This window comes from Dermochelys coriacea, chromosome 14, assembly GCF_009764565.3.
Source record: "Dermochelys coriacea isolate rDerCor1 chromosome 14, rDerCor1.pri.v4, whole genome shotgun sequence".
Lineage (NCBI taxonomy): Eukaryota > Metazoa > Chordata > Testudines > Dermochelyidae > Dermochelys > Dermochelys coriacea.
This window is the reverse complement of record NC_050081.1, coordinates 39,714,032-39,740,056: the sequence shown is the minus strand read 5'-3', so window position 1 is coordinate 39,740,056 and position 26,025 is coordinate 39,714,032. Positions and strand designations below refer to the sequence as shown.

The 26,025-nt window shown below is 59.8% G+C and overlaps 1 protein-coding gene across 1 annotated transcript in view; it reads left to right on the top strand.

The window, feature by feature from the left end:
• The window catches only part of COL11A2 (collagen type XI alpha 2 chain), a 64,696-nt gene extending 40,268 nt beyond the window's left edge, over window positions 1-24,428 (top strand). The window contains exons 33-66 of the mRNA XM_043496357.1: window positions 552-605; window positions 1,081-1,125; window positions 1,717-1,770; window positions 2,057-2,110; window positions 2,990-3,043; window positions 3,208-3,315; window positions 3,410-3,499; window positions 3,576-3,629; window positions 3,889-3,996; window positions 4,261-4,368; window positions 4,445-4,498; window positions 4,612-4,665; window positions 5,321-5,428; window positions 6,066-6,119; window positions 6,210-6,263; window positions 6,349-6,402; window positions 7,329-7,382; window positions 8,156-8,263; window positions 8,591-8,644; window positions 8,800-8,853; window positions 9,323-9,376; window positions 14,212-14,265; window positions 14,615-14,722; window positions 15,455-15,508; window positions 15,604-15,657; window positions 16,138-16,245; window positions 16,611-16,664; window positions 17,954-17,989; window positions 18,087-18,140; window positions 18,518-18,788; window positions 19,258-19,370; window positions 19,679-19,747; window positions 20,558-20,791; window positions 23,669-24,428. Coding sequence (XP_043352292.1) covers window positions 552-605; window positions 1,081-1,125; window positions 1,717-1,770; window positions 2,057-2,110; window positions 2,990-3,043; window positions 3,208-3,315; window positions 3,410-3,499; window positions 3,576-3,629; window positions 3,889-3,996; window positions 4,261-4,368; window positions 4,445-4,498; window positions 4,612-4,665; window positions 5,321-5,428; window positions 6,066-6,119; window positions 6,210-6,263; window positions 6,349-6,402; window positions 7,329-7,382; window positions 8,156-8,263; window positions 8,591-8,644; window positions 8,800-8,853; window positions 9,323-9,376; window positions 14,212-14,265; window positions 14,615-14,722; window positions 15,455-15,508; window positions 15,604-15,657; window positions 16,138-16,245; window positions 16,611-16,664; window positions 17,954-17,989; window positions 18,087-18,140; window positions 18,518-18,788; window positions 19,258-19,370; window positions 19,679-19,747; window positions 20,558-20,791; window positions 23,669-23,815 — 2,787 coding nt within the window. The 3' untranslated portion in view covers window positions 23,816-24,428. The remainder of the gene's footprint in view (window positions 1-551; window positions 606-1,080; window positions 1,126-1,716; window positions 1,771-2,056; window positions 2,111-2,989; window positions 3,044-3,207; window positions 3,316-3,409; window positions 3,500-3,575; window positions 3,630-3,888; window positions 3,997-4,260; window positions 4,369-4,444; window positions 4,499-4,611; window positions 4,666-5,320; window positions 5,429-6,065; window positions 6,120-6,209; window positions 6,264-6,348; window positions 6,403-7,328; window positions 7,383-8,155; window positions 8,264-8,590; window positions 8,645-8,799; window positions 8,854-9,322; window positions 9,377-14,211; window positions 14,266-14,614; window positions 14,723-15,454; window positions 15,509-15,603; window positions 15,658-16,137; window positions 16,246-16,610; window positions 16,665-17,953; window positions 17,990-18,086; window positions 18,141-18,517; window positions 18,789-19,257; window positions 19,371-19,678; window positions 19,748-20,557; window positions 20,792-23,668) is intronic.
• Window positions 24,429-26,025: the final 1,597 nt, after the last annotated feature.

Below are 26,025 nucleotides of genomic sequence, written 5' to 3'. Positions count from 1 at the left end.
TCCACTTTTCTTCTATCCATCCATCCATCCATCCATCCGTTCACCTATCCATCTGTGCCCAGTGCAGGCCTCCCATCGCAGCCCCTGCCCCACACGTGGATCCCCACCTCACCCAGTCCCCAGTGAGGTCATGCCCATGACCCCTGGAGCCAGCCACGCCCCCTGCAATGGGGCTCACCCCCCCAACTTGACTCATACATGATGTGTCCCCTTTGGGCTCCACCCTGCCTTGGCACAGGGCTTCGGGACTGGGCCCCTCTCTGGTGGGGGGGCAAATATCCCCCTCCACCTACCCTCCTTAATCCTTCCATCTGGGGTTGGGGGGGATCCAGCATTCCCCTACCAGAGCTGGGGGTCATGTTCCCATCATGTGTCCTATGTGGCTGGTGGGTCCCTCCTGTCTGCTGCCTCTACCCCTGAGATCCTCATGAACAGCCCCAGGGCACTGTGTGGGTTGCTTGGGTTCTGCCCCCCGGGAAGTGGGGATTGGAGGATGGGAGGGGTCAGAGCCAGGGCTCAGACACTCACCCACCTCTGTCTCATTCCTCCAGGGTCCCAGGGGCCAGCGGGGGCCACGAGGAGCCACTGGAAAGCTGGGGGTAAAGGTGAGTGCTGGGGGAGGGGCTGGGACACAGGGTCTGTCTGTTGGTCTGAGTGTCGGGTTGGGGTGGGATGGGGTCAGTGTGTCGCAGGGTTAGGTCTGGGCAGGGCTCAGAGGTCCGCGTGTGTGAGCAGGCTCTGGGCATGCAAACGTGCAAGGTTGAATGTGTTCCTTTGTGTGTGTGTGTTTGTGTGTCCCTGTGTGCGTGTGTGTGTGTGTCTCCTGTCTGCGTGTGTGTCCCATCTGCATCTCTCTGTGTCCCTGTGTGTGTGTCCGTGTGTGTATATGTGTGTCCCCGTATGTGTGCGTGTCCCTGTGTGTCTGTCTCTGTGCATCTGTGTACATCTGAGTGTGTGTGAGTGTGAAAATGGGTGTGTGTACATGCACAGGGATGAATGTACACATTTGTGCACGTATGTCAGTGTGTGTTGGAAGGGGACATGCTTCCGGTTGCCCCACACATTTGTCTCCCCCTGCAGGGCACCTCTGGCGGTGACGGCCCCCATGGCCCTCCAGGGGAAAGGGTGAGTGTGAGCGTGGCATGGGGGGGACCTGGATGTGCAAATAGCCCTGGGCACTGGGCACCGCACTTCGCTGCACCAGCTGGGCCTGGAACACCACTGCTGGGCCTCGTGCAGCCTGTCCTGCCTTGTGCCCATTCCTGTTCACCTCTCCAGGGCCCTGTGCGACAGGTGTGCCAGGCATGGGTCACATTAGTGCAACACTCGCACTAGGCCTCTGCTCACCACCGCCGGGCCTCATGCAGCCTGCCCTGTCCGAACATCACTAGCACTGTTCAGCCTCTCCGTGAGCCGGCTCCAGATTTGTTGGTGTGAGGAGCAGGTCACTGCAGTGCAATGCTCACACGGCCCCAGTCACGGCTGCTGGGTCCGGCACGGTGCACAGCAGCCTCAGCAGTTCCCTGGTGCAAGGGACAGGTCACTGCAGTGCGACACGGCTGGCTTTGTGCAGCTGGCCTCCCGGTACAACACTGGCCTGGCCCCCGCTCGCTACGGCTGGCCCTGGCCGTGCTGGCCTCCAGCTGGTGTCCCTGGGGCCAGGCATTGTTGTCCCTGCCTCCCCAGCCTCCCTAACCTCCGCTCTGCTCTCCACAGGGACTCCCGGGCCCCCAGGGGCCAAACGGCTTCCCAGGACCCAAAGGACCACCAGTGAGTAACATAGCCTACCTACTGGCTCCCCTGCCCCTCTGCAAGTCCCCTCCCCCTGCATCCAAGTTACCCCAAACCTGCTCTCCAGCCTCCCTGCTGGCTTCTCGGCCCCCTCTCACCTGCTTTCCAGCCTTCCTGCCTGCATCCTAGCCCTCTCCCACTGCCATTCCCACCCGCCTGCTCCCTGGCCCCCCAGCTGGCTCTCCTGCCCTCCTGACTGCTCCCCAGTTCCCTCCCCCTGCGATCTCCCCCTGCCTCACTGACCTCTCCGTTTTCCTCCCTACAGGGCCCCCCTGGCAAGGATGGGCTTCCTGGGCATCCCGGTCAGCGAGGAGAAGTCGTATGTGTCTCTGTTACTGCACTGTTGGGCTTTGGATACTTTTCTCTTACCCCTGTGTTACTCTGTGGTTCCTCCCGTGTTACACTCTGGTTCCTCCTGGGTTACACCTAAGTAACTCCAGGCTACCTCTGAAAACTCCCTCATTACTCCTCACATAGTACCTTGTTACTTTTTGATTATTTCCCGTGTTACTCCTTTCTTACTCCCGTGTTACTCTCTGATTACTCTCATGTTACTCTCATATTACACTTCACATACTCTGGTGTTACTCTCTGGTTACTCCCACGTTACCCCAAATTACTCCCACATTACTCTCTGGATACTCCTATGTTACCCCTCATATGCTTCTATGTTACGCTTTGGATACTCCTGTTACTCTTCTTTCACTCCCGCTTTGCATTCTGGTTGCTCACATATTACTCTCTGGATACTCCTGTATTGTTCCTCTCTCACTCCTGCATTGCACTCTGGTTACTCCCACATTACTCCTCTCTCCCACATTGCCCTCTGTTCACTCCGCTGTTACTCTTGGTTACTCCCACTTTACCCCTTTCTTACGCCCAGGTAACTCTCAGGGTATTCCCATTTGAATCCTTGTATACTGATGTATTACACTGCATTACTCCTCACATACTCTAATGTTAGTCTCTGTTTACGCCCATATTACTGCTCATAAATTCACGTTACACTCTGGATTCACCATTGTTACTCCTCGCACGCTCATGTGTTACACTCTGGATACTCCATGGTTACTCCTCACACTTCCCTGTGTTACTCCTCGCTCACTCCTATGTGACTCTCCACTTACACTTGGGGGGTGGGGGGCAGAGCCATCTGCCATGGCTCATGCTAATGCCCCCATCTCTCTCTGTCTTTCAGGGTTTCCAAGGCAAGACGGGCCCCCCTGGCCCCCCAGGGGTGGTGGGACCTCAGGTAAGAAGCCGGGTGGTGGGGGTTTCCAGGGTGGGCTGGGAGCGGCTATGCCTACAGGGTGCAGTTACTCAGCAGCTCCCCCCGGTGGTGGAAGAGGCAGGGGTCGAAGGGTCTGGCCCAATCCCTGAAGATCTCACACTGTTTCTTGTCTCCCCCCGCACTAGGGCGCCTCTGGGGAGTCTGGTCCAATGGGGGAGAGAGGTCACCCAGGCCCTCCCGGACCCCCAGGAGAGCAGGGCTTGTCAGGACCCTCTGGGAAAGAAGGAACCAAGGTAAGGAGCTGTGATGCTCCAGTGCGGTGCTAGGGGGCACTGTGCTGCAGGGAGCGGGACCCACCTAATCCTCCTTCTCCTTCCCCCGGCGCAGGGAGACCCTGGCCCCCCGGGAGCGCTTGGGAAAGACGGCCCGGCTGGACTGCGCGGTTTCCCCGGTGAGCGTGGGCTGCCTGGCACCCCGGTGAGTACCCGCCCCCCCCAATGCCCCCAGCCCGTCCCCGGTGCCAGCAGGCTCTACCTATGCTTCTCTCCCGCAGGGCGGCACAGGGCTGAAAGGGAATGAGGGGCCGGCCGGACCCCCAGGACCCGCAGTGAGTATGATGTGGGGACCCTCATGCCAGCCCCTCCCTCAACTCCTTCCCCCCAACTATTCCCCTAGGCCCCCACCTCCCCAACCCTTCTCTGACCTCCCTTTCCTCCCTCCCCCATCAGCCCCTCTCCTCCCTAACCTCCGACCTCTAACCCCCCGATCCATCCCCTTCCTCACCCCTGATCCTGGTCCCCGCGATGTGTGTCGGGGGGACCCTGCTGTTGGGGGCAGCAAGTGACTCCTCCTCTCTCTCCCCCCAGGGCTCCCCCGGCGAGAGAGGTGGCCCTGGGCAGGGTGGCCCCATCGGACCCCCAGGCAGACCGGGCCCCCAAGGGCCCCCAGGCCCCGCTGGAGAGAAAGGAGTTCCTGTGAGTAGGGGGCACAGAGGGCATGGGGGGAGTGGGGCTTAGTCGGATGCAGGGGGGGCTGGGAGCCAGGACTCCTGGGTTCTATCCCAGCTCTGGAAGGGGAGCGGGGTGTAGTGGTTAGAGCGGGGGGGCTGGGAGCCAGGACTCCTGGGTTCTGTCCCCAGTACTGGGAGGGGAGTGGGATCAGGTGGGTTACAATGGGGGATGGGTTGAGGCCAGGACTCCTGGGTTCTGTGCACCTCACTCCGCTCTGTTTCTCCCTAGGGTGAGAAAGGTCCCATAGGCCCCGCTGGCCGTGACGGAGTCCAGGGTCCCATTGGGCTGCCTGGCCCAGCGGGGCCCCCAGGGGGTGCTGGTGAGGATGGCGACAAGGTAAGGCCCTGTCTGTGTCTGTGTCCTGACCCTGCATGCGGCAATGGGCTAAACCCCCCTTCTCCTCTCTCCGCAGGGCGAGGTGGGTGAGCCAGGCCAGAAGGGTGGCAAAGGCAACAAGGGAGAGCATGTGAGTATGAGCTTGAGGCTCCCCTGACTCCAGACGGGGGTGACCCCCCCCCACTTCCTGCCTGGGGTATCTCTGTGTCTCAGCACCACTGACCCCCGTCTCCTTCCTTCCAGGGTCCCCCAGGCCCCCCAGGTCCCATGGGCCCAGTCGGGCAGCCTGGAGCAGCTGTAAGTACCTTGCACCCCTCAGATAGCCTCCTGCAGTACAGGGTGGGGGGTCCCTGCAGCTGGTAGCACGGGGCAGGGTGGGACGACGGAGCTGAGTTGGCTCCATGCAGGGCAGGGGATGGAGCTGGTTAGCCCCGTTCAGGGCAGGGGGATGGAGCTGGGTCTGCTCTGTGCAGGGTGGGGGCAATGGAGCTGGGTTGGCTCCATGCTGGGCCGGGGGGCAGAGCTGAGGGTGATGGAGCTGGGTCTGCTGTTTGCCAAGCTGGATGAGGGAGCCGGGTTGGCTCTGTGCAGGGCCTGGGTGATGGAGCCGGGTTGGCTCCCTGCGGGAGGGGGGGCGTAGCTGAGGGCGACGGAGCCCAGTCTGCTCCATGCTGGGTGGAGGGTCCCTGTCTCCTGGCAGCGCAGTGTCCTGGCCTCTCACTCATGCCATGGGGTGAGGTGCTTGGTTCCTGATGGCACAGGGGCCCCATAGCGCACTGATGGAGTGTGAGTGGGATTCCAGGGGGTCCCATCAAGGAGGAATGGTGGTGGTAGTGTTTCCCGCTGCTCCCACAGCGCCGAGACCTCCCCCCACTCCCCTGCCCACTCATTGAGTCCCGTCTCCCTGGGGCTGCTCGCAGCCTGTCTCACTGTCTCTCGTGTCTGTGTCGAGGGGGCTGATGGGGAGCCGGGTGCTCGGGGCCCCCAGGGCCACTTTGGGGCGAAGGGCGACGAAGGAACCCGTGGATTCAACGGGCCGCCTGGCCCCATCGGGCTGCAGGTGAGTGGGGCCTGTCACTGGCCTTGCAGGGTTGCCCCCTCTGTCCCCCATTGAGCCACTCCGGTGCCCTGGCCTTGCCCCTGCACCTGCACTTGGCCCCACCCCTATGCTCTATATCTCCCACCTGTCTCCGCCCTCTCCCCTGGACCCAGACCTGACCCGAGCTCCCCTACCTAGCCATGGCCCCAGCCCTAGCCACACAGTCCGTCCTCCCTAAGTAAAACCTGCCCCATGGTGCAGTTCTAGCTGGGGACAGGATTCCCCTTCACTTCCTGTCCCAAACTGCTGGACAGCATGAAGGTGTGACCACTGGCCAGTTGTTGCTGGGTCCCACTCCCAAGCCAGCTGTTTTGGGAGGTGGGGGAAGCTATCCCTGTGTGCCCTCTTCCCCACTTACCTGGATCCAGATGTTTCCCTCCTTTTGGGCCACCATCCCATCCTGAATCCAGATGTGTCCCTCCATCTCTGCCCCCCATCCTCCAGATCCAGATGTGTCCTAGGTCTAGGACCCTCTTCATCCCAAATCTAGATGTGCTGCCTGCTTCCCCCATCTCCCTCGATCCAGATGTGCCTCTTGATCTGCCCTCTCCCCCCAGTTCAGATGTGCCCCACACTGATGCTCTCTGTCTCTCCTTAGGGTCTGCCGGGCCCGGCAGGGGAAAAGGGTGAGACAGGTGATGTGGGCCCCATGGTAAGTGACCGTGGCTGCCCCCCATGCCCAGTTCCCCCTCCAGGTGGGAATGTCCCAGAGCTCCCCTCACCTTGTTCTTTCTCCCCACAGGGCCCCCCAGGACCCCCGGGGCCACGTGGCCCAGCTGGACCCTCCGGAGCTCACGTAAGTGCCGCCCCCGCCCCCCACCCCTGTCAGCCCTGCCCAGGGTGTCCCCGGAGGTAACCAGCTCTGCTCTCTCCCCCTGCAGGGACCCCAAGGTGGCCCTGGAGGCATTGGCAACCTGGGCCCCCCTGGAGAGAAGGTAGGTGGTGGCAGGACACCTGGGTTCTCTCCCAGCCCTCGGGGGGTGCGGAGGGGCAGTGGGGCTGGTAGATTTCATGGAGTTCAAGGCCAGAAGGGCCCATTCGCTCCAGCCTGGCCCCTGGACAGAAGCGGGCAGAGAATCGCTCCCTGTCACCCTGTGCCCAGCCCCGTGACCTGGCTGGACTGACACGTGTCAGCTCTCAGGGGACCAAGCCTGGGGATGCAACAGCAGAGCCCAGGAGGGCCCCAGGGGCCCCAAGGGCCGACACCCCTGAGATGGCAGGGACCCGATCCGCTGAGCCCAGCCGGTGACCCACAACCCATGCTGCAGGGGAATGGGAAACTCCGCAAGGGCCCTGCCTGTTTATCCTGGGGGAGATTCCTTCCCTGCCCCCAATCTGGGGACCCCCAGCTTGTGAGCCAGACTCAGCAGCCAGCCAGAGGTGTCTCTGGAGACGCTCAGAGCACCAGTCCCCACCGTATGGTGCCCTGTCTTCAGCTGGGCCAAGCCCTGATGCTTCCGAGGAAAAGCCCCAGAGACAGCTGGCCAATTGAGTCTCGGGGAGCAAATCCCTTCCTGACCCCGCCGCCCTGCAGCCTGAGACTGGATGAGTCACTGTTCTTGTGCAGAGCATGCAGAGGGCAGTGCAGGCGACCCTGTTCTCCCCATAGCCCGTGAAGGGAGGGGACGCATGGGGGGACTCGGAGGCACAGACTGCAGGGGTCAAAGGGACTCACCACCATGCTCCCAGGGGAATGTGGGGCTGGAGCAGGACTCCTGGGTTCTGTCCCAGCTCTGGGAGGGAAGGGGAGGGGAGTGGGGGGCCCTGTGGGTTGCTGTCGGGTGCTGCCGCGCTGTGGCCCCTGGGACCATCCAGAGGGGGACCGGTCGGAGCGCGAGCGCTGACGTCTCTCTCATTTCAGGGTGAGCCTGGCGATTCGGGGGCCCCCGGCATCCCCGGGGAGCCAGGAGTCAAGGTGAGTCTTCGGGTCCCCCCGCCCCTGCTCCCTTGCACATACTACCTGGCAGCACAGCTACTAACCCCCCTGGGAAACTCCCTCCCCCCTTTTGTCCCTCTCCTATCCCCCTGGGGCTCCCCCGGGTCCTTGCCCCCACCTGGCGGCCCAGCCCCTATCCCATGGGACGCCCTTGCTCCGTCCCCCACCAAGGAGCCCCCCGAGCCCTCCTTCATCCCCTCTACTGGGGCCCTGCCCGCTATGGGAATCAGTGGACAGCTCCCCACATTTGTCTCTTCCTTATTAAGGCCCACCTAGAGCTGTCAGCCTCCAGCCAGGGACCCCTTCTTGGGGGGTGTCTTCTGTCAGGGGCCCCCAGAGCACTGCTTCCCCCGGCCAAAGGACTCGCAGGGCCCATCTGTCCCCATGCCTTGTGTGGGGAGACCCAGGGCTGGGCCGGGCCTGGCCTTTCCCCCACCCAGTGAGGACCACCCCAGAGCCCCTTTCTTTCAACAGGAACCCCCCCAAGTCTGGAGTGCTCCCCGCTTCCTGGCTGTGGATCCCACCGCAGAGACTCTGGGGCCAGGACCACTCCCCCAAGATAGGCCCCCCCAGAAGAGACTCCTTCCCCCGCACACGTGGGGGACCCCCCCAAGGGATACTGGGGCTGGGACCCCTCCCCTAGAGCTGACCCCCAGATCTCTGCTCTCAGCCAGGCCACTCCCCCCATCTTCCCCCTCCTCACGGACCCCACACTGAGTGACACCCCCCCCCATGCTCTGTCTCCTTCCCAGGGCCCGCGAGGAGAGCGAGGGGAGAAAGGAGAAACGGGAGCTGCCGGCGCAGCTGGACCACCTGGAGGGAAAGGGCCCCCCGGAGATGATGGGCCCAAGGGGAACCCTGTGAGTGATGCGGCGCAGAGACCGGAGGAGGGGGAGCCAGGACTCCTGGGTTCTATCTCCAGCTCTGGGAGAGGAGTGGGGTGCAGGGAATAAGAACGGGGGGCTGGGAGCCAGGACTCCTGGGTTCTGGGGGAGTGGGGTTCAGGGAATTAGAACAGGTGGGCTGGGAGCCAAGACTCCTGGGTTCTATCCCAGCTCTGGGAGGGGAGTGGGGTCTAGGTTAGATCGGGTTGGCGGGGTGCAGGGTGTTGGGAACCAGGATTCCTAGGTTCTGTGCCTGGCTGTAGGAGGTGGTGGCTCAGGCTAATTAATTCCTGTCTCTTCCAGGGTCCTGTTGGTTTCCCAGGGGATCCGGGCCCCCCAGGTGAAATGGGCCCCAGGGTAAGTATCAGTCCCATGCATTGTCTTCCAGGTCCCTGCAGTCTGGGGGCAGGGGAGGTGCTTGGAGGTCGGGTGGGGATCCAGGGGGAATGCAGCTGAGTTTGGGGTCCCTGCTGAGGCCTCCTGCTGACTCAGGGCTTGTTTTCCCCCTCCAGGGCCAGGATGGGGCAAAGGGCGAGCAAGGCGAGGATGGGGAACCCGGTCAGCTGGTGAGTGACCAGGGCTCTGGAGCAGGGCCCTGATGGGGTCCCCTCCCAACGGTTTGGAGTGGATCTCCCCTGACATTTGGACTGGACACCCCACCTGTGTCCCCAGCGCTCCGGACGGGATCTGCCCTCCCCCCTCCAAGTCTCCCCAACAGTCTGATCAGACTCCGTACGCTCCCCAATTTCCAGATCGGGTCCCTCTCTGGATTCCTTTCTTTCCGACTTTCCTGATTGGCCCCTCCAATGTTCTGGATTGGAACCCGCCTCCGATGTTCCGGATCCCCCCCTCTCTGATTGTATCTGCCCCCAGCCTGCTTCGGGTTCCCCTGTTCCAGATCAGACCCCCCCCATCCCTGGGTTCTCCTTTCCCTCATGTTCTGGATCTGATTCCCCACCTCTCCGGGTTCCCCTTTCTGTGATGTTCTGGATTAGATTTGTTCTCCTAACTCCAGCTCTCTCTCTCTCTCTCTAGGGCTCGCCAGGCCCGACAGGAGAGAATGGCCCCCCAGGCCCTCCAGGGAAGAGGGTAAGTGATGGGACTGTCTGGGCCCCCCTCCCCTGCCCAGGTCACCCTTCTCCTCTTGCTGTCCCCCAGGAGCAGGGCAGAGGCGTCTGCTGTCCCAGAGACTGTGTGATAGGGACGCTGACCGGCACAGGACAAAATCCCCTGTACCTACACAGACCCCCCCTGCACTCCGGGCACCCACCCCATCTTCAGCCACAGTGACCCCGCCAGCAGGGGTCAGCAGACACGCGCAAGCGCACACACAAATCCGGCTCCCTGGGAATCTCATTGCGGGGAGGGTGGGGCTGGGATTTGTGAAGCCGTCTCTGGCACCAAGGGCAGGAAATTCCTTCACGTCCCAGGCAGCAAGCGAAACGCCCAGCCCAGAGTGCGGCAGCTAATGACAGGGAAACCTCTTAGCTCTAGGGATGCCTCCCGCCCCACACCAAACCAGCCAGTCCCCTCCCTGGGGCTGGGTGGGAGCCAGTGCCCCATAGAGGGGAAAGGCCGCATGCCCCATTCCCTGTCCCCCTGAGCCAGCCAGTCCCCGCCCTGGGGTCGGGGGGGAGTCGGTGCCCCCTAGAAAGGCCCCGTGTCCCATTCCCTGTGTCATGGAGTCCCCGGGCGATGCTCTGGTGCTGCTCCCTATGAAGCCAGGCAGGACTCTGGGGAAGTCTCCTCTCTGGGAGCAGCCTGTCTGCAGGGCACACAGCTCACCCGGCTCCCCCCTTCCTGGGTCTGACCTCGGAGCATTCAGCATCCTCTGCCCCTCCGTGCGCTTCCCACAGCCAGTCCGCCCAGGCGAGGTCCTGGGGAAGCCAGAGGGTCCTGCAACCCACTCCGCAGTCAGACGTGACTCTCAGCCAGCCAGTAAAACAGAAGGTTTATTAGACGACAGGAACATGGTCTGAAACAGAGCTTGTAGGTGTAGAGAACAGAACCCCTCAGCGGGTCCATTTTGGGGGGCAGTGAGTCAGACAACCCCATCTGCATTTCACTCCATGTCCCCAGCCAGCCCCAAACTGAAACTCTCTCCAGCCCCCCGCCCCCGGGCTTTGTCCCTTTCACGGGCCAGAAGGTCACCTGATTCCTTTGTTTTCTAACCTTTAGCTCTCACCTTGCAGGGGGGAAGGATCTAGGCCATCCGTTGCCAGGAAACAGGGTGTCGGCCATTCTCTGTGTCCAGACCCCTGCACACACCTGCCCTCTAGGGCTCTGCAATGATCACACACCCTCATCCCACCATCTAGATACTTAAGAACTGCCTAGGGGAAACTGAGGCACCCCCCCAATATTCAGAGGAAACATTAAGAACAGTCCCGCTTCGTCACATCTCTTCCCCCTTCGAGACTGAACTGAGCGGGGTCACTTTAGCCAGTGACCTGGGGAAGTTTGAAGCCACCAACGTTGCCATGGATGCCCCAGCATCTCTCCCATTCCTTGGTGGGAGTTACACCAGGCCCTTCCAGTTTCACGCCCTCCCTTAGGTCAGGGGTGGTCGATAGCACTCGCATGCCGCATATGGGAAGGTTTATGCAGCCCGTGCCCTTTTGCCACCCCAAAACCCCCAGGAGTCAAACTGGGATCGGGTCTTCTTCCAGCACTCCAGTCTAGAGGGCTGCAATTTGGGCTCTCTTGGTTAAGAGCCCCCATCTTGACCTGGGCCAGATACTGTTCACTTACAGAACTAGCATGGAGACATCCCTTTCTCAACAACCGTGTCTCCCCAACAAGCTGGCCAAACACAGCCACTTCGTCATAGGACTGTTTAACTTTCTTAACAGCTTTCACTTCACCTGAGACCTTCTCAAAGCTATCCACACTGGATCTTTCAACAGGAAAGTCAGTGGCTTCATTCACAACAGAAAATTTCTGGCTGTTAGGAACTGAAACTTTCCTGATTAAATCACTTTCACACCCTTCAGTTGCAGTAAACTGCTTGCAAAGACTCCATGAAGATTCCTTTCCCTAGGAGCTCTTCTATGCAACAATTCACCCTTCACAGAAATTCTGCCCTAACCCTCTTCACCTAGGGCTTGCTCTAGAGGAACACTTTCCTGAGCAACAACAGACTCTTTCTGGGTCTCACTTACATCCAGAATTACCTCTGGCCCATCAGGCGGATTCCTACACAATCCCCTTTCAGGCAAATTTACAGACTTCCTAGATAAAAGGTTAGAAGCCTTCTCCTTCCCTTTGCCACACACAAGTTCAGGAATCTTTTCCTTCTTGCTACAGGTTTCCACACCCTCAGTCGGTAACATAATCAAATCACCTTTCTGCTCTCCTTGTGCCCTGGCTAGGATCTCACCCTGATTAGACAGAGTTGCTACAGCCTTTCCCAACCACACACTAGCAACAGGAAAATACAAGCACCAGAATTGTCTGGTCTCTGGGATTTTACATAGGCACTAACTGGAGGCGACCTAGTTACGGCGCCATTCTCCCGAGCAGACACAAACTTAGGGCCATTCCTTTCCTGGGCTTTAGCTGAATCCAGAACCAACTCTGAGACAACTGCACTATTCTCCACCATCCCAGGCTGAAAGGCCCCTTCTGTCTGCTCCACAGACAAAGCAGAGCCGGAGGCACTTTCTCCTTTCCCAGACACCCAGCTTGGGATCATTCCCCTGGTCCCAGCACACAGGGCTGTTCACAGACAAGGGCTTGGAGACCATAGTAGCTCCCTCCATAGACAAGTCAATACCCCTGACAGACACAGGCACGTTCCTTCCCTGTCCCAATTCTCCACCCAGGTAACAGGTAAGGTGCAGGGACACTCGTCTTCCACTCTCCTCGCCTTCCCACCCGGCTGACTAGACAAAGCCATCAGCTCACAAGGCTGCCTAGGCTCATCCAGACTTTCCTTACCAAGCACCTTGCCACTCCAACAGATCCCCTGCCCTGCCTGTGTCTCCCCCCAGACTTTCCTTACCAAGCACCTTGCCACTCCAACAGATCCCCTGCCCTGCCTGTGTCTCCCCGCGCTCAGCTGGGGTCTCAGCTCCCACTGTGCTCAGCGCTGCCCTTGCTGTCCCAGTGGGGGTAGGCAGCGAGCTCCCTGCTTTCCTCACTGCATCAGAGCCAGCCTGAGCTCCCTCTCTGGTGTGCAAGGGGGCAGGGAACATCTCTCTGTCCCACCCAGCCCCAGGGGTCTGGTTACAGGCAGGCAGGTATCCTGAGCCTAGCAGCTCCTCCCCGCTGCCAGCCAGGTCATCTGCATTTTCACTGACCGTTTCCCTTTCCACTGATTTGGTTCCCTGGATTCAAATTCAAACCCTTGGCCGTTACAGGAGCAGGGCCTGGATCCTGTCCCAAAGAGACACAGTCACCCCCCAACAGGGTCTCGCAGCTGGTATCCTGGAGAACCCCAACGACCAGCCAGCCCCACCCCTCCTGGGTCTGCACAGGGATCTGGGCCATAGGCAGGGCAGGGGCTTCCCTGGGACCCTCACACAGCCCCTCAACATCTGTGGTTGCACCACCCAGGGCCTGACAACAGTTCCCTCTGTCCCAGGATCTCGACACCCCAGGAATGTCTCCCCATTGACCATCACCTTCCGACCCCACTGGAGGTCCGAGGGGTCTGGTCCCAGGAGACTCCACACAGACATATAGGTTGGGGTCAGGAGTGGGAGCCTGTCCACCTCCCCACTCATCTGGCTGACGGTGTCTATGGCCTTGGGACCCAGCAAGGGAGCTAGATATTGGGGCTGTTCCGCAGGGTCCCCTGGTTCAAATCACCAGCCTGCTCAAAGGCAGTGAGGTGGCATCCACATCCCCCCCCCCTTAACCAGGGGCAGCAATTTTAGTCTCGAGATTCCCTGCGGAACTGGCACCCTGGGGTCTATCCCCACTCACCCCTGGGAGGTCCCCTCTGCCTCTCTGCTCCACCATCGCCAGTTCATGCTGCTGCTGCTTCTGCAGCTCTTTCTTGGGCTCTCGCTGTCTCTCACAGTCCTCTCGCTCTCTCGGACTCAGCTCCAATCCCGTCCGTCTCTGATCCCCTGGTGGGGAACCTGATCGTGAAGACCCTCGTCTGGTCGGAGACAGGAGTCTTGGGGATGCCTGGCTACCACTCCAGCTGCTCCCAGATCCTACTATAGCCCCATTTGGGTCAGGAATCTGCTCCTTAGAGTGATCATCCTCCTCCAGCTGCACGATGAACTGTGCCTTGGTGAACTTTCCAATGCACAACCCTCTCTTTTTGCACAGGGTTACAATGTCCTTCCTAAGGAGATGGTGACAGGCCATCACTCCGCTGTCCCCAAGTTGTTGTGGACTCACAGGCCTGTGTGCTCTCAGCTCCCTATGGTTTCCAGGGAGAGCCCCTAGGGTGCCAGCCCTTCTCGAGGTCACCACCTCTTTGCCAGGGTCGAGCTGCAGACTCCTCCGCACGTGAGACTGCTCACCGCAGTCCCCAGGGGGACCCCATTACTGCACAGTACTTCTCGCTGGTCACACACTCCCAAGGGTTAACCATCCCCCGAAACTCCTCCTCTCTGAGCCTTCAGCATGCCTGGTCCTCGTCAACCCCCCTTCGTTTTACTGCTCCCCAGTCACTTACTGCAGGAAGCGCCATCCACGGAGTGCAGTACATCCCACCGCTGCCACCAGTTGTCACGGAGTCCCTGGGCGATGCTCTGGAACTGCTCCCTACGAAACTATGAAACATAGGGGAAACTGAGGCACCCCCACAATATTCAGAGGAAACATTAAGAACAGTCCCGCTTCGTCACACCCTGCCCCGAGCCAGCCAGTTCACGCCCTGGGGCTGGGTGGGAGACAGTGCCCCCTAGAGGAGACAGGCCCCATGCCCCATTCCCTTGTTCAACCCCCGTCTCCTCTCTCTGCAGGGCCCCGCAGGCTCCCCGGGTCCCGAGGGGCGTCAGGGTGAGAAGGGCACTAAGGTAAGTGACCCAGGCTCCATGGGCCCTTCCCCCAGGTGGGGTCTCTGCTGGGGAGGTGTTGGGTCCCGGATCCCCTGGGGTCAGATCCAGCTCGGAGCTCCCTAGAGACGAGGTGCAAAGGGGTCTGTCCTTAGGCCCAGGGCCCAGGCTGGGAGCTCCCAGTATAGCCAGCCAGGCCACGGTCCAGCCACGCCAAGGGCTCCTGTCCCATGGTGCATTGGGGTCGGTGTGATGGGGAGCCCCAGGATGGTCTCTGACCCCAACGGGGTGCGGTGACGCCAAGGAGCCCCTGCCACAGCTGTGAACGTGTCACCCATCCCCAAGCTCACCCTGACCTTCTGTCCTCCAGGGCGAGCCAGGTGCCATGGGACCTCCTGGCAAGACCGGCCCCGTGGGGCCCCAGGGACCGGCCGGCAAGCAGGGGCCTGACGGGCTGAGAGGCATCCCTGGCTCCGTGGTAAGTGATAGCTAGCTGCATGCCAGCAGGACTCCTGGGTTCTATCCCCAGCTCTGGGATGGGAGTGGGGGCTAGTGGGTTAGAGCAGGGGGGCTGGGAGCCAGGACTCCTGGGTTCTATCCCAGCTCGGGGGGGGAGGAGTGGGGGCTAGTGGGTTAGAGCAGGGGCAGGCTGGGAGCCAGGACTCCTGGGTTCTATCCCAGCTCGGGGGGGGGAGTGTGGCTAGTGGGTTAGAGCAGGGGCGGGCTGGGAGCCAGGACTCCTGGGTTCTATCTCCAGCTCTGGGAGGGGAGTGGGGGCTGGTGGTTAGAACGGGGAGCCAGGACTCCTGGGTTCTATCCCGGCTCTGAGAGGGAGTGGGTCTGACCCCAGCTCCGCAATCCATGCTTGTATTTCCCTGCCTGCTGATGGGTCCCTGAGCCCCAGACACACAGGGGCTGGGGCTGGTCTCAGCTGCCCCTTCCACCCTGCTGTAAATCCAGAACAGCCCTCCCCCAATGCCAATGGGCTGAGAGTGGAGCTCTCCCCACTGCAGGCCTGTCTAGGGCAGTCAGCGTATGAGACCCACTGCCTCCGACTGGGGAGCCCCAGAAGGGTGGGGTGCAGGACCCCTGCATCCAGGCTAGGAGTCCCAGAGCAGGGTGGGGCCTCTGAGGCTGGGCTGTGGGGGGCAACCCTGGGGCATGGTCAGGGCAGCGTTTAGCTCTAACCTCTCCCCTCCATCCTCCGCAGGGAGAACAAGGCAAGCCAGGTGCGACGGGCCAGGCGGGCCCCCCGGGACCTGTGGTGAGTGTGACTTTGCCCTCCCTTGTGACAGCATCCCCAGCTGGGGAGCCCCCCTCCCCTCCCCGGCTAACCGGTCTGCTTGTGTCTCCCTGCAGGGCCCCCCGGGGCTGCCCGGCCTCAAAGGGGATTCCGGAGCCAAAGGAGAGAAGGTGAGCGGGGAGCACACAGGGGGCACACAGCCTGTGTGTGAACACACAACACACCAGTGCATGGGTGGGAATGATACATGCCCCGTGCAGCACTGTGCACCAGCATGTGCCATGTGACACCAGCCCACGCCACGCAGTGCCAGGGAACATGCCAGCACACACACGTGGTACACAGTGCGGGTGAATGCACCGAGGGTCAGGAACGCCCATGAGGTGCACATCATGAGCGTGGCACAAGCGATACACAAGTCTGTGTGAACGAGACATATCAGTACAACAGCCTGCGAGTATCCCTGGGGAGCACGTCCCACAGCCTGCACAAGGTGCACAAGGGTGTGTGAGAGCCCGGGACAGAGACTCCGCACAGACCCCTCCCCACATGCTGTCCGTACCAACACACCCAGTCTGTCGGACACACAGCCCTCGATGCCCTTCCCCCATCTGTCCGTCCTGCACTGACCACTGTCTGTCTTTCTCCAGGGCCACCCCGGTCTGATCGGTCTGATCGGGCCCCCAGGCGAGCAGGGAGAGAAAGGAGACCGGGGCCTGCCTGGCCCGCAGGGCTCCCTGGGGTCAAAAGGAGAGACCGTGAGTATTGGGGTGGGGGGGAGTTCTCCACCGCCAGACCCCCTGCCAGAGACCCCTGCCATGTGGGGAGCAGTGGGAGCTTGGGGGGCCAGGAGCCTGGACTCCTGGGTTCTATCCCTGGCTCTGGGAGAAGAGTGGGGGGTTTGGTGGGTTAGAGCAGAGGGGATGGGAACCAGGACTCCTGGGTTCTAATCAGTGCTCTGAGGGTGGGTGTGGTGAGCAGGGCTGCCCAGGGAGGAGGCTGTGTTGGACCCAGGGCAGACGGGGGGTGAACGTGGGAGCCCCTGTGAAGTCTGGGGTGCGAGGGGTTAATTGAGGTGCTTCTGTTCTCGTGCTAATTCCGCTCTCTGTTCTCATCCCTGCAGGGGATCCCTGGTGCTACCGGCCCCATCGGACCCGCCGGGCACCCGGGCCTTCCTGTGAGTGACCTTTGACCTTCCCCTGTGCCACTTGTGGGTCTGGGCCTCACCCCATGGCCCCCCCCTTCTGAGCATCACCTGTAATGGGCCCCGTTTTGTCACTTGCCCCTCACCCTTGTGTCTGGGCATCCCTTGTAACATGCCTGTGACACTACGGGGTGCAGTCCAGACTAGGTCAGGGGCTGTGTCATCGGCTGCCTGGTATCCTGGGGCACCCTATGGTGCCTTGCTGTTGGAGCTCCCAGCCTGGACCCCCCACAACTAGCCCCCAGCATGCATGTTCCCCCTGAGGGCTGGGTACAGCCACCACCTGCCAGCCATTCGCAGGCCACACCTGGCCCCCACCAGCCTAGGTTAGTGCTGCAGGGTGACCCCAGCCTGTTCCCTGCCTCGGCTTGCCCCCAAGACCGTGTGTTCTGCACTGCCAGCCCTCTCCTGGACAGGCCCGATAGGGGATTTCATACAGCCGGAAGCCCCACAGATGGCATTACCCACACAGCTCGCAGCCCGGGATTAGGGTCAATAAGCAATAGAAGAAGCTTTGTTCACTACAGAGCAGCAGGTGGTCAGTGAGTCGCAGGTGTCAGTGAGTCCCAGTGACAAGGTGTCGAGGTCAGATGGTCACAGGAGAATAAAGATAAAATGCTGCCCAGATCAAACCCTAACAAGCTGGGCGTGGTCCCTAACCACTGCTGGCCATGCGCCAGGTCGGGGTCTATCCTGGGGGCCGACGGCTGGTTCCTTGTGTCCTCAAAGGTGAAAGAGCTGGGCAGGGAGTGAGAGCGTAGGGTGTTCGCCCCCCTTGGATAGCTCAGCCCCTGTGACATGTGTGCTCCCGTGGGGACCCCTAGATAATGGTCTGTCCCCCAGAGTGAGGGGACATGGAATTGGTGGGACGGGTGAGCTGAGCAGTTACACCGATATAGTCTGCAGTGTAGACCTGGCCTCAGACCTGGTTGTTCCTGCCCCGTCCGTGCCAGAGCGCAGCTGCTTGCTAGGTGCTGGCCCATCTGCTCGGACGGCGCCTGGTTGGACGCGAGCCCTTGTCCTTGTCGCCGCCCCAGACCTGTCAGTCGTGATTGCAGCGTGTCTGTGACGTGCGTACGACATGGCTGCATGGGGCTTCGTGAGCTCACCGACCAGCCAGTCACTGGTGTGCAAAGGGACCTCACTAGGTGCATTACAGTGGGGTGTGGGGTGTCATACTGCCCCTCCCCCTGCCTGAGGGTTGCCAGTGCCTCCCACTCCCAGCCCCCTATGTCTCTGATTGTCCTGTCATTGCTTTGCAGGGCCCAGCCGGTCCCAAGGGTGCGAAGGGAGCCACGGTAAGCACTGTCCCTGGTGCCCCAGCAGGGGGTGCCTTTCCCCCCCACCCCTGTCAGCCCTGCAGGCAGCTGACATCTTTGTTTTCTCCCCCCCCAGGGACAAGCCGGCCCCAAGGGTGAGCGAGGTGTCCCCGGCCCCCCTGGACACCCGGTGAGTGACCTGCCTCCCCCCGCTTCCCTTCGACCTGCTGCCTCACACCGTCCGTTCTCTGCGCTCTGGCTCCCAGCGTCGTGCCCCTTCCCGGCTCAGTTACTTACCCTGCCCTGCCCCCCATCCCTTTCTGCTCCTCCCCCTGCTCCCCCCATCCCTCGCTCCCAGTGTCATCCCCCTTCCCGGCTCAGTTACTTACCCTGCCCTTCCTGCCCCGCCCCGCCCCACCCCACCCTCTACCCTCCCCACCACCTTCCCTCCCTGCCTCTCCTGCACCACTCTTTTCCCTGCCCTACACTGTCCCTGCCATCCCTGCCCCGCCCACTCCCATCCCAACCCCCGGTCCCTGCCTCACTGACGATGCTGTGCCGGTGCAGGGCCCCCCCGGGGAGGTGATCCAGCCGCTGCCCATCCAGCTGCCCAAGAAGAGCAAGCGGTCGATCGACGCCAGCCAGCTGGTGGGCGAGGATGGGGAGGGGATGGTGGCGGACGGGGTCCATGGCCACGCGGGCGGCATGGATGAGATCTTCGGCTCCCTCAATGCCCTCAAGTGGGAGATCGAGCACATGAAGCACCCGATGGGCACCCAGGACAACCCAGCCCGCACCTGCCAGGACCTGCAGCTCTGCCACCCTGACCTGCCCGACGGTGAGCGCCGGGCTGGGCTCGATGGGAGACAGGGCAGCGCTAGGGGCTGTACTGCAGGGAGCGGGGCGGGGGGCAGGGCTCTCCCTGGGCAGTCAGGACTGGCCCCATTGCTCCAAGGAGGCACTAGGGGCTGTGCTGCAGGGAGCGGGGCGGGGGCAGCAGGGGACTCTCCCCAGCAGTCAGGGCTGGCCCCATTGCCCCAGGGCGGCACTAAGGGCTGTGCTGCAGGGAGCAGGGCGGGGGGGAGCAGGGGGCTCTGCCCGGGGAGTCAGGGCTGGCTCCATTGCCCCAGGGCAGCGCTAGGGGTTGTACTTCAGGGGGCGGGGCAGGGGGGCAGCAGGGGGCTCTGCCCAGGGAGTCAGGGCTGGCTCCATTGCCCCAGGGCAGTGCTAGGGGGCTGTGGTGCTGGGGTGGCTCAGAGGGAGGAACGAAGGGGATTCTTTGTGCACTGACCCCCCCCGTCCCCCAGGTGAGTACTGGATTGACCCCAACGAGGGCTGCTCCCGGGACTCCTTCAAGGTGCACTGCGACTTCTTGGCTGGCGGGGAAACCTGCCTCTTCCCCACCAAAGAGACGCAGGAGGTGAGTGATGGGAGCTGAGCGGAAGGGGAAACTGGCAGCCAGACTCCTGGGTTCTCTCCCCGGCTCTGGGAGGGAAGTGGGGTCTGGTGGGTTAGAGCAGGGGGGCTGGCAGCCAGGGCTCCTGGGTTCTCTCCTGTTATAACAGCCCCATGCTGCTGCTGTCTGGTTTTGGCATTAGAGCAGCTGTGGCTGGCCGAAGGGAGGATTTAGCCCCAGCCTCGCCCCCAGCTCCCAGCCAGGCTCGCGTGCGTGGGGCACCCCATGGTGTAGCCCCTGCTGAGCCCTTCTCTCTGGATCTCCCCTGCCAGGTCCAGATGTCTGCGTGGCAGGAGGAGAAGGCCCCGCGCTGGTTCAGCCAGTTCCAGGAGGGCAGGAAGGTGAGAGCCGGGCTGGGCGGCCGGTGGGCGTGTCCTGGGCTCGGTGACATGCCAGGGTCACCCCAACAGGTGGCCTGGTCCCGGGGATCCTGCACCCTGATAATACACCTTGCACTCCCCATACACGGCCCTGGCCCCTCTGAATGAGCCCCAGAGACAGGCCCAGCCTGAGCGTGTGTATGTGTGTGCGCATGCAGATACCTCCTGTACCCTGCAGCTCCAACACTGACCCCCTGCTGACACCTGTAGGGGGGGGTCTCCGGTGACTGCAACCTCCTCCAGCTAACGTCCGTCCGTCCAGCCTTCCAACTCCTCTGTCATTCATCCCCCCTGGAATCCCCCTCTGGGCCAAGGCCCAAGGGTGTATATCCCCAGTCCTAGATCCTCACCTCCCAGCCCATCCCCCCAGAATCTCCTCTATCTGATCCATCCATCCGCTCGTCCTGGAAGCTACCCGTCCCTAGATCCACCTGGAGTCTCGTCTGCCCTGCTAGTCGCCTGTTTAATGTCTGTCCAGCCCTGAGTCCCTCTGTCTGTGATGTGGGAGATCTGTACCAGAGAAACCCGCCTGTAGCTCTGTCTATCCATCTGTCCTGGGCTCTGTCCATGCCCTTGTCCTCAGCTCTATCCGTCTGTCCTCGGCTCTGTCCATCTCTCTCCCTGCCTCTGGCATCCCTCTCCACAGCACACAGACTCTGATCCCCATTGAGTGCCCCCCAGGCAGAAGCTCCCTGCGCCTTGTCCCGAGCGGGGAGTGCGGGGGGGTGGCCACAACGTGTGTCTCCCCTTAACGTGTCCCTGCCCCCCCAGTTCTCATACGTGGACGCGGACGGGCACCCGGTGGGCGTGGTGCAGCTCACCTTCCTGCGGCTGCTCAGCGTGGCCGCCCGGCAGAACTTCACCTACCACTGCCAGCGTTCGGTGGGCTGGCGCAGCGCCGCCTCTGGGGGCCACCAGCACGCCGTCCGCCTCCAGGGCGCCAACGAGGAGGACATGAGCTACGACACCAGCCCCTACATCACGGCCCTCACAGACGGCTGCGCGGTGAGCGGGGCCCAGGGAGGGGAACCAGGGGGAGGGACAGGCTGGGATGGAGGGGGCGAAGAGAGAGATGGGAGCATGTGGAGGTCTGGGGAGGGACAGATATACTGGGATGGAGGTACAGGGAGGGAGGGATATGTGACGTTGCACCCCATAATGCGTTATAAAAATATGCTTATGAGTGTAAATATGACATAACTGGAATCTGTTTTATGCTACATATGCCATGTAACACACTTTGCACAGGTTATGTTCTACTGAAGTCTTCATCCTATTGGTATGCATGGACCATGTTTATATCTGAAGTTATGAGCGTTGGCTCTGTGCTTCTATTTAAAGTGTTTGCTGTAGGACGCACCGAAGGCAAATCTGGTCAACATAGTGTGAGGGGATTATTCAGGTAAATGGAAGTACTTGGCGAACAACGGACCTTGAGAGACGCCAATCCACATCTGAGCTTTCCTGGGAACGTTCCTGTAGAGAACTGAGTCACGCATGGACATGTGACTTGCCCATGTGACTCCAAAACTCCATCTTGTAGAGGGGATTCTACACAGGGGGAGAGAGGGGTTTAGACCCACAAGGAGAAACTATATAAAGCCTTGGGAGACGCCTCCATTTTGTCTTCAGCTGGCTCAAGAGATAGCCTCTCCATCCCCAAAGGACACCTGAAAGAAACTGGAACAAAGTACAGTAACCACAGGGGGTGTGAGTAGATCACTGGACCCAAACTAGAAGGAGTCTAGTCTGTAAAAGAAGCTTACTGGAACATTTCTGAGGGTGAGATTTCATCTGTAATCACTTTCTTACTCTATTAGGCTTAGACTTGTGTGTTTTATTTTATTTTGCTGGGTAATTCACTTTGTTCTGTCTGTTATTACTTGGAACCACTTAAATCCTACTTTTTTGATTTAATAAAATCACTTTTTACTTATTAATTAACCCAGAGTATGTATTAATACCTGGGGAGGCAAACAGCTGTGCATATCTCTCTATCAGTGTTATAGAGGGCGAACAATTTATGAGTTTACCCTGTATAAGCTTTATACAGGGTAAAACGGATTTATTTGGGGTTTGGACCCCATTGGGAGTTGGGTATCCAAGTGCTGGAGACAGGAACACTTCTTAAGCTGTTTTCAGCTAAGCCTGCAGCTTTTGAGAGACGTGGTTCAGACGCGGGTCTGTGTTTGTAGCAGGCTAACGTGTCCGGCACAACCAGGCAGGGCACTGAAGTCCCAAGCTGGCAGGGAAAACAGGCTCAAAGTCTCAGCTCATCAGGTGGCAGTTCCTGAGGGGGTTTCTGTGACCCAACCCGTCACAGTGGCATCACGAACAGGATTTGAACCTGTGCAGAGAAACCCCATTGGATTTCGAACACTGTGACGGGTTGGATCACAGAAACCCCCTTTGGGAACTGCCACCTCATGTGCTGAGACGACCCCTGAGCAAAGTGAATTACCAAGCAAAATAAAATAAAACACGCAAGTCTAAGTCTAATACAGTAAAAAAGTGATTACAGATAAAACCTCACCCTCAGAGATGTTTCAAGAAGCTTCTATCACAGCCTTCCTAGTCTGGGATCAACCCTTTCCCCGGTACAGCCCTTGTTCCAGCTCAGGTGGTAGTGAGGGGATTTCTCATGATTGCAGCCCCCTTTGCTCTGTTGCACCCCCTTATATATCTTTTGCACAAGACGGGAATCCTTCGTCCCTCTCTGGGTTCCTACCCCTCCTTCTCAATGGAAAAGCACCAGGTTAAAGATGGATTCCAGTTCAGGTGACATGATCACATGGCACTGTAAGACTTCATTACCCACTTGCCAGTCCACACATACACAGGAAGACTTACAAGTAAACAGAGCCATCTACAGTCAATTGTCCTGGTTAATGGGAGCCATCAAGATTCCAAACCACCATTAATGGCCCACACTTGGCATAATTACAATAGGTCCTCAGAGTTATATTTCATATTTCTAGCTTCAGATACAAGAATGATACATTTGTACAAATAGGATGACCACACTCAGTAAATTATAAGCTTTGTAATGATACTTTACAAGAGACCTTTTCATGAAGAATATTCCAGTTACATTATATCCACACTCATTATTATATTTTCATAGAGTTTCATTTTATAGAGTATAACGTCACAGGATGGATACCCTGGGATGGGTGAATAGACAGTTGGAGGGTTGAGGAGAGTGGATGGATACACTAGGAGGGAGGCTGGATGGATGGATGGATGGAGGGATGGATGGATGGATGGAGGGATGAGGAGATGAGGGATGGATGGATGGATACACTAGGAGGGAGGCTGGATGACCAGACAGTTGCGGGGGGGATGGGCAGATGCACCGGGAGCTGGAGTGGGGTTGACGGACAGGTAGAGGCAATAGGATTCCAGGATGCAGAGGGATACGCAGAGGGGCGGCAGGGTGACCAGACAGACACACTAAAGCGAGGGAGGGAAGGATGGATAGATAGGTGGATGTGCCAGATGTAGCAATAGACAGACGGATGGACGCATCAGGTGCAGGAACAGACGTCAGACAGACAGCTAGATGCACCAAGCTCAGGAGTGGACAGACAGTTCCAGGGCTAGGCAGGCACCCCGGTTCGAGGGAGGGGAGGATGGATCGATAGATGAATACACTAGATGCAGGAACAGACAGATGGTTCCAGGGGCTAGGCAGACACCCCAGCGGAGGGAGGGGATGGGGAATGTAGGAGAAGGAGGGGACAGGCTGGTGTCCATGCCAGGAACAGAGGGCAGAGCCTGGGTCACAGCGGAGCGAGAGGCCCCCAGTGGGACCCCGTGGCAGGAACAGGCCTTGGAGCCACTGACCTCATGGCCTGACTCTCCCCCCATCCCCTCCGGCAGCTGCGGAAGGGCCCGGACAGGACGGTGCTGGAGGTGAACACGCCCCGCGTGGAGCAGCTCCCACTGCTGGACGCACACTTCACGGACTTTGGGGAGCCCAACCAGAAGTTTGGGTTCGAGGTGGGACCCGTCTGTTTCCTGGGCTAGGACCAAACCCCTGTGAGCCCTGCCCTGGTCCCTGAGGGAATATCCTAGCCTGGCCCAGGCCCCACCATCCCCCGAGCAGTGAAGCTACGGGACCGTCTGGCCACCTGAGGGACGGAGACGCCACGACCACCCACAGCCACCGAGACCAACGCACCCGCTGCCATCTCCTGCTGGGACCAGGGACGGAGAGAGACACCGAAGAGACGTCACTGCTTAGAGCCCACCTGTATTTTAATGTGTAGAGAGAGAGGGCACGATTACACCCACACGCTAGCGGGATCCCTCGGAGCCCCACATCCCCCCTCCCACAATCTTCTAGCCAGAGCTCCCAGAATGCCCCAGCAACATCCCTCAGAGCCCGTGGGCCATATTTCCCAGGATGCCTCAGGGTACACCCTCCATATCTCCCAGAGCCCCTCAACTCTAACCTCAGACTGGGGCCACCCCAAAATGGTGGAACCAGTACCCTAATTTCCCCTCTGACCGGGGAGCTAAGCCATTAATGTCTAATGAACATTGTGAGCAAACCAGAGTTAATTAATGTTAGCAGCGCGGCCGGCTCCCCTGTGCTGGGCAGCATCGTGGACAGAGGACCTGGGTTAACACCAATGGGTTCCCATCCTCCCTCCCTACAGTGCTGACACCTGTCACAGTGACAACGACCCTCATGCTTCAGGGTAGGTGCCGGCCTGCAGGGATGGGGTCAGGAGGAAACTTCCTCCTCATGAGGGCTCATTTAATTACTGGTTTAGTCACTTCCTGCAGGGTTACTGCCCCTTCCATCCAGAGCAGCCACAGGCAGGAGGCCAGGCTAGATGGGTCCACTAGTCCGGTCCAGGCTGGGATTCCTCTGCTTCATTCATTCCTATCAATGGGCTCCAGTCCCCCGCCTCCACGGCACTAATTAATGTCAAAGGAAGAAGAAATGTTAATTTCAGTAGGGTTCTCTGCTCCCCTCCCCCACTATGGTAATTAGTATTGATTTGTGAGGCTCCAACCCCTCGCCCACTGGACAATTAATATCAAAGGAGAAAATCTTATTCATTAATATCAGTGGGGTGCTCCCCCTTCCCCCTGGTACTAATTAGCGTTAATTGACATGGACATGGCTCCTCCTTCCCTGCCATATCAGTTAAAATAATGAATAAAGCCTGTTACTTAACATCTCCACAGGGCTCAGATCCCCCCACCCCCAGCTATTTGCAAGTGATTGTTGCTCTGGGTGTATTTAAAAGCCTTCACCAACCTCCCCCCATGGAAGAAGCGGAGGAGCGAAGAGGAGGACGCTGGTTTTATTGTTTTATTTTAAATTAATTATATTATTTAAGGCGTGGAGACACACAGGGGTCTGGGCCCTGCCGCGGATTTTGAATCCCAAATGAGCCCATGTGCTCTGGTGCGACACTGCCAGTCTTCAGCCGGGGGGGGGAATCCAATTCATTTTCTTGGGGCAGCCGGACAAAAGTTTCACGGGGTGACTGTCTTTGCTTTTCGGGGTCTAACAGGCAGCCCCCCCCCCGATGCTGAGCCGGCGGCCGGTGTAATGTTTGTAAGTAATTTTGGAAGTTGTATTGTAATATATCAGCTATAATTTTGCTGCTTTTGGGGCTCAGTATTTTTGTTGTCATGTCCCCTCAGCTTCCTCCCAACCCTCCCCCTGGCCTTGCCCTGCTTGGGTGCTTTGCTCCACCCTTCACCCCCCCATGAAAATACGGGCCATGAACAAACCCTCGTGCAGAACTGTGGCCCCCTGCAAGGCCAGCCTGTGACCTGCACCATGACAGGTTTCAGAGTAGCAGCCGCTTACAGCTGGATTTTATCCCCAAGCCCCGCCCGATTCACCGCTGCCTAGTGCATCATGCAGCCATTTACACGGGGCTGAGACGTTTCTGAGTGTGGAGCCGGAGCCAGACACATCTGTGGCTGGGATGCTCCCTTCGGGGACCTGACGCAGGGATCCAGGAGACCCCTGCCCCGCCTGATGACAAGGACCTGTGGAAATGGCCCAGCTACTCAGTGGTGTAAATCAGCAATGCCCCCCTGGATGGCAATGCTGGTTTGCACGTGGGGGGGTGCTGCCCCAGAAGGATCCACCCTCAGCCTGGAGTCAGTCAGAGCCATGCAGCTGTGGCAGGACCCAGGTAATCACCTGGGGGGCTCAGGTGTTTGCAGGCTTGGGGGGGGGCAGCTGCCTGGGGGGGGCATTCATA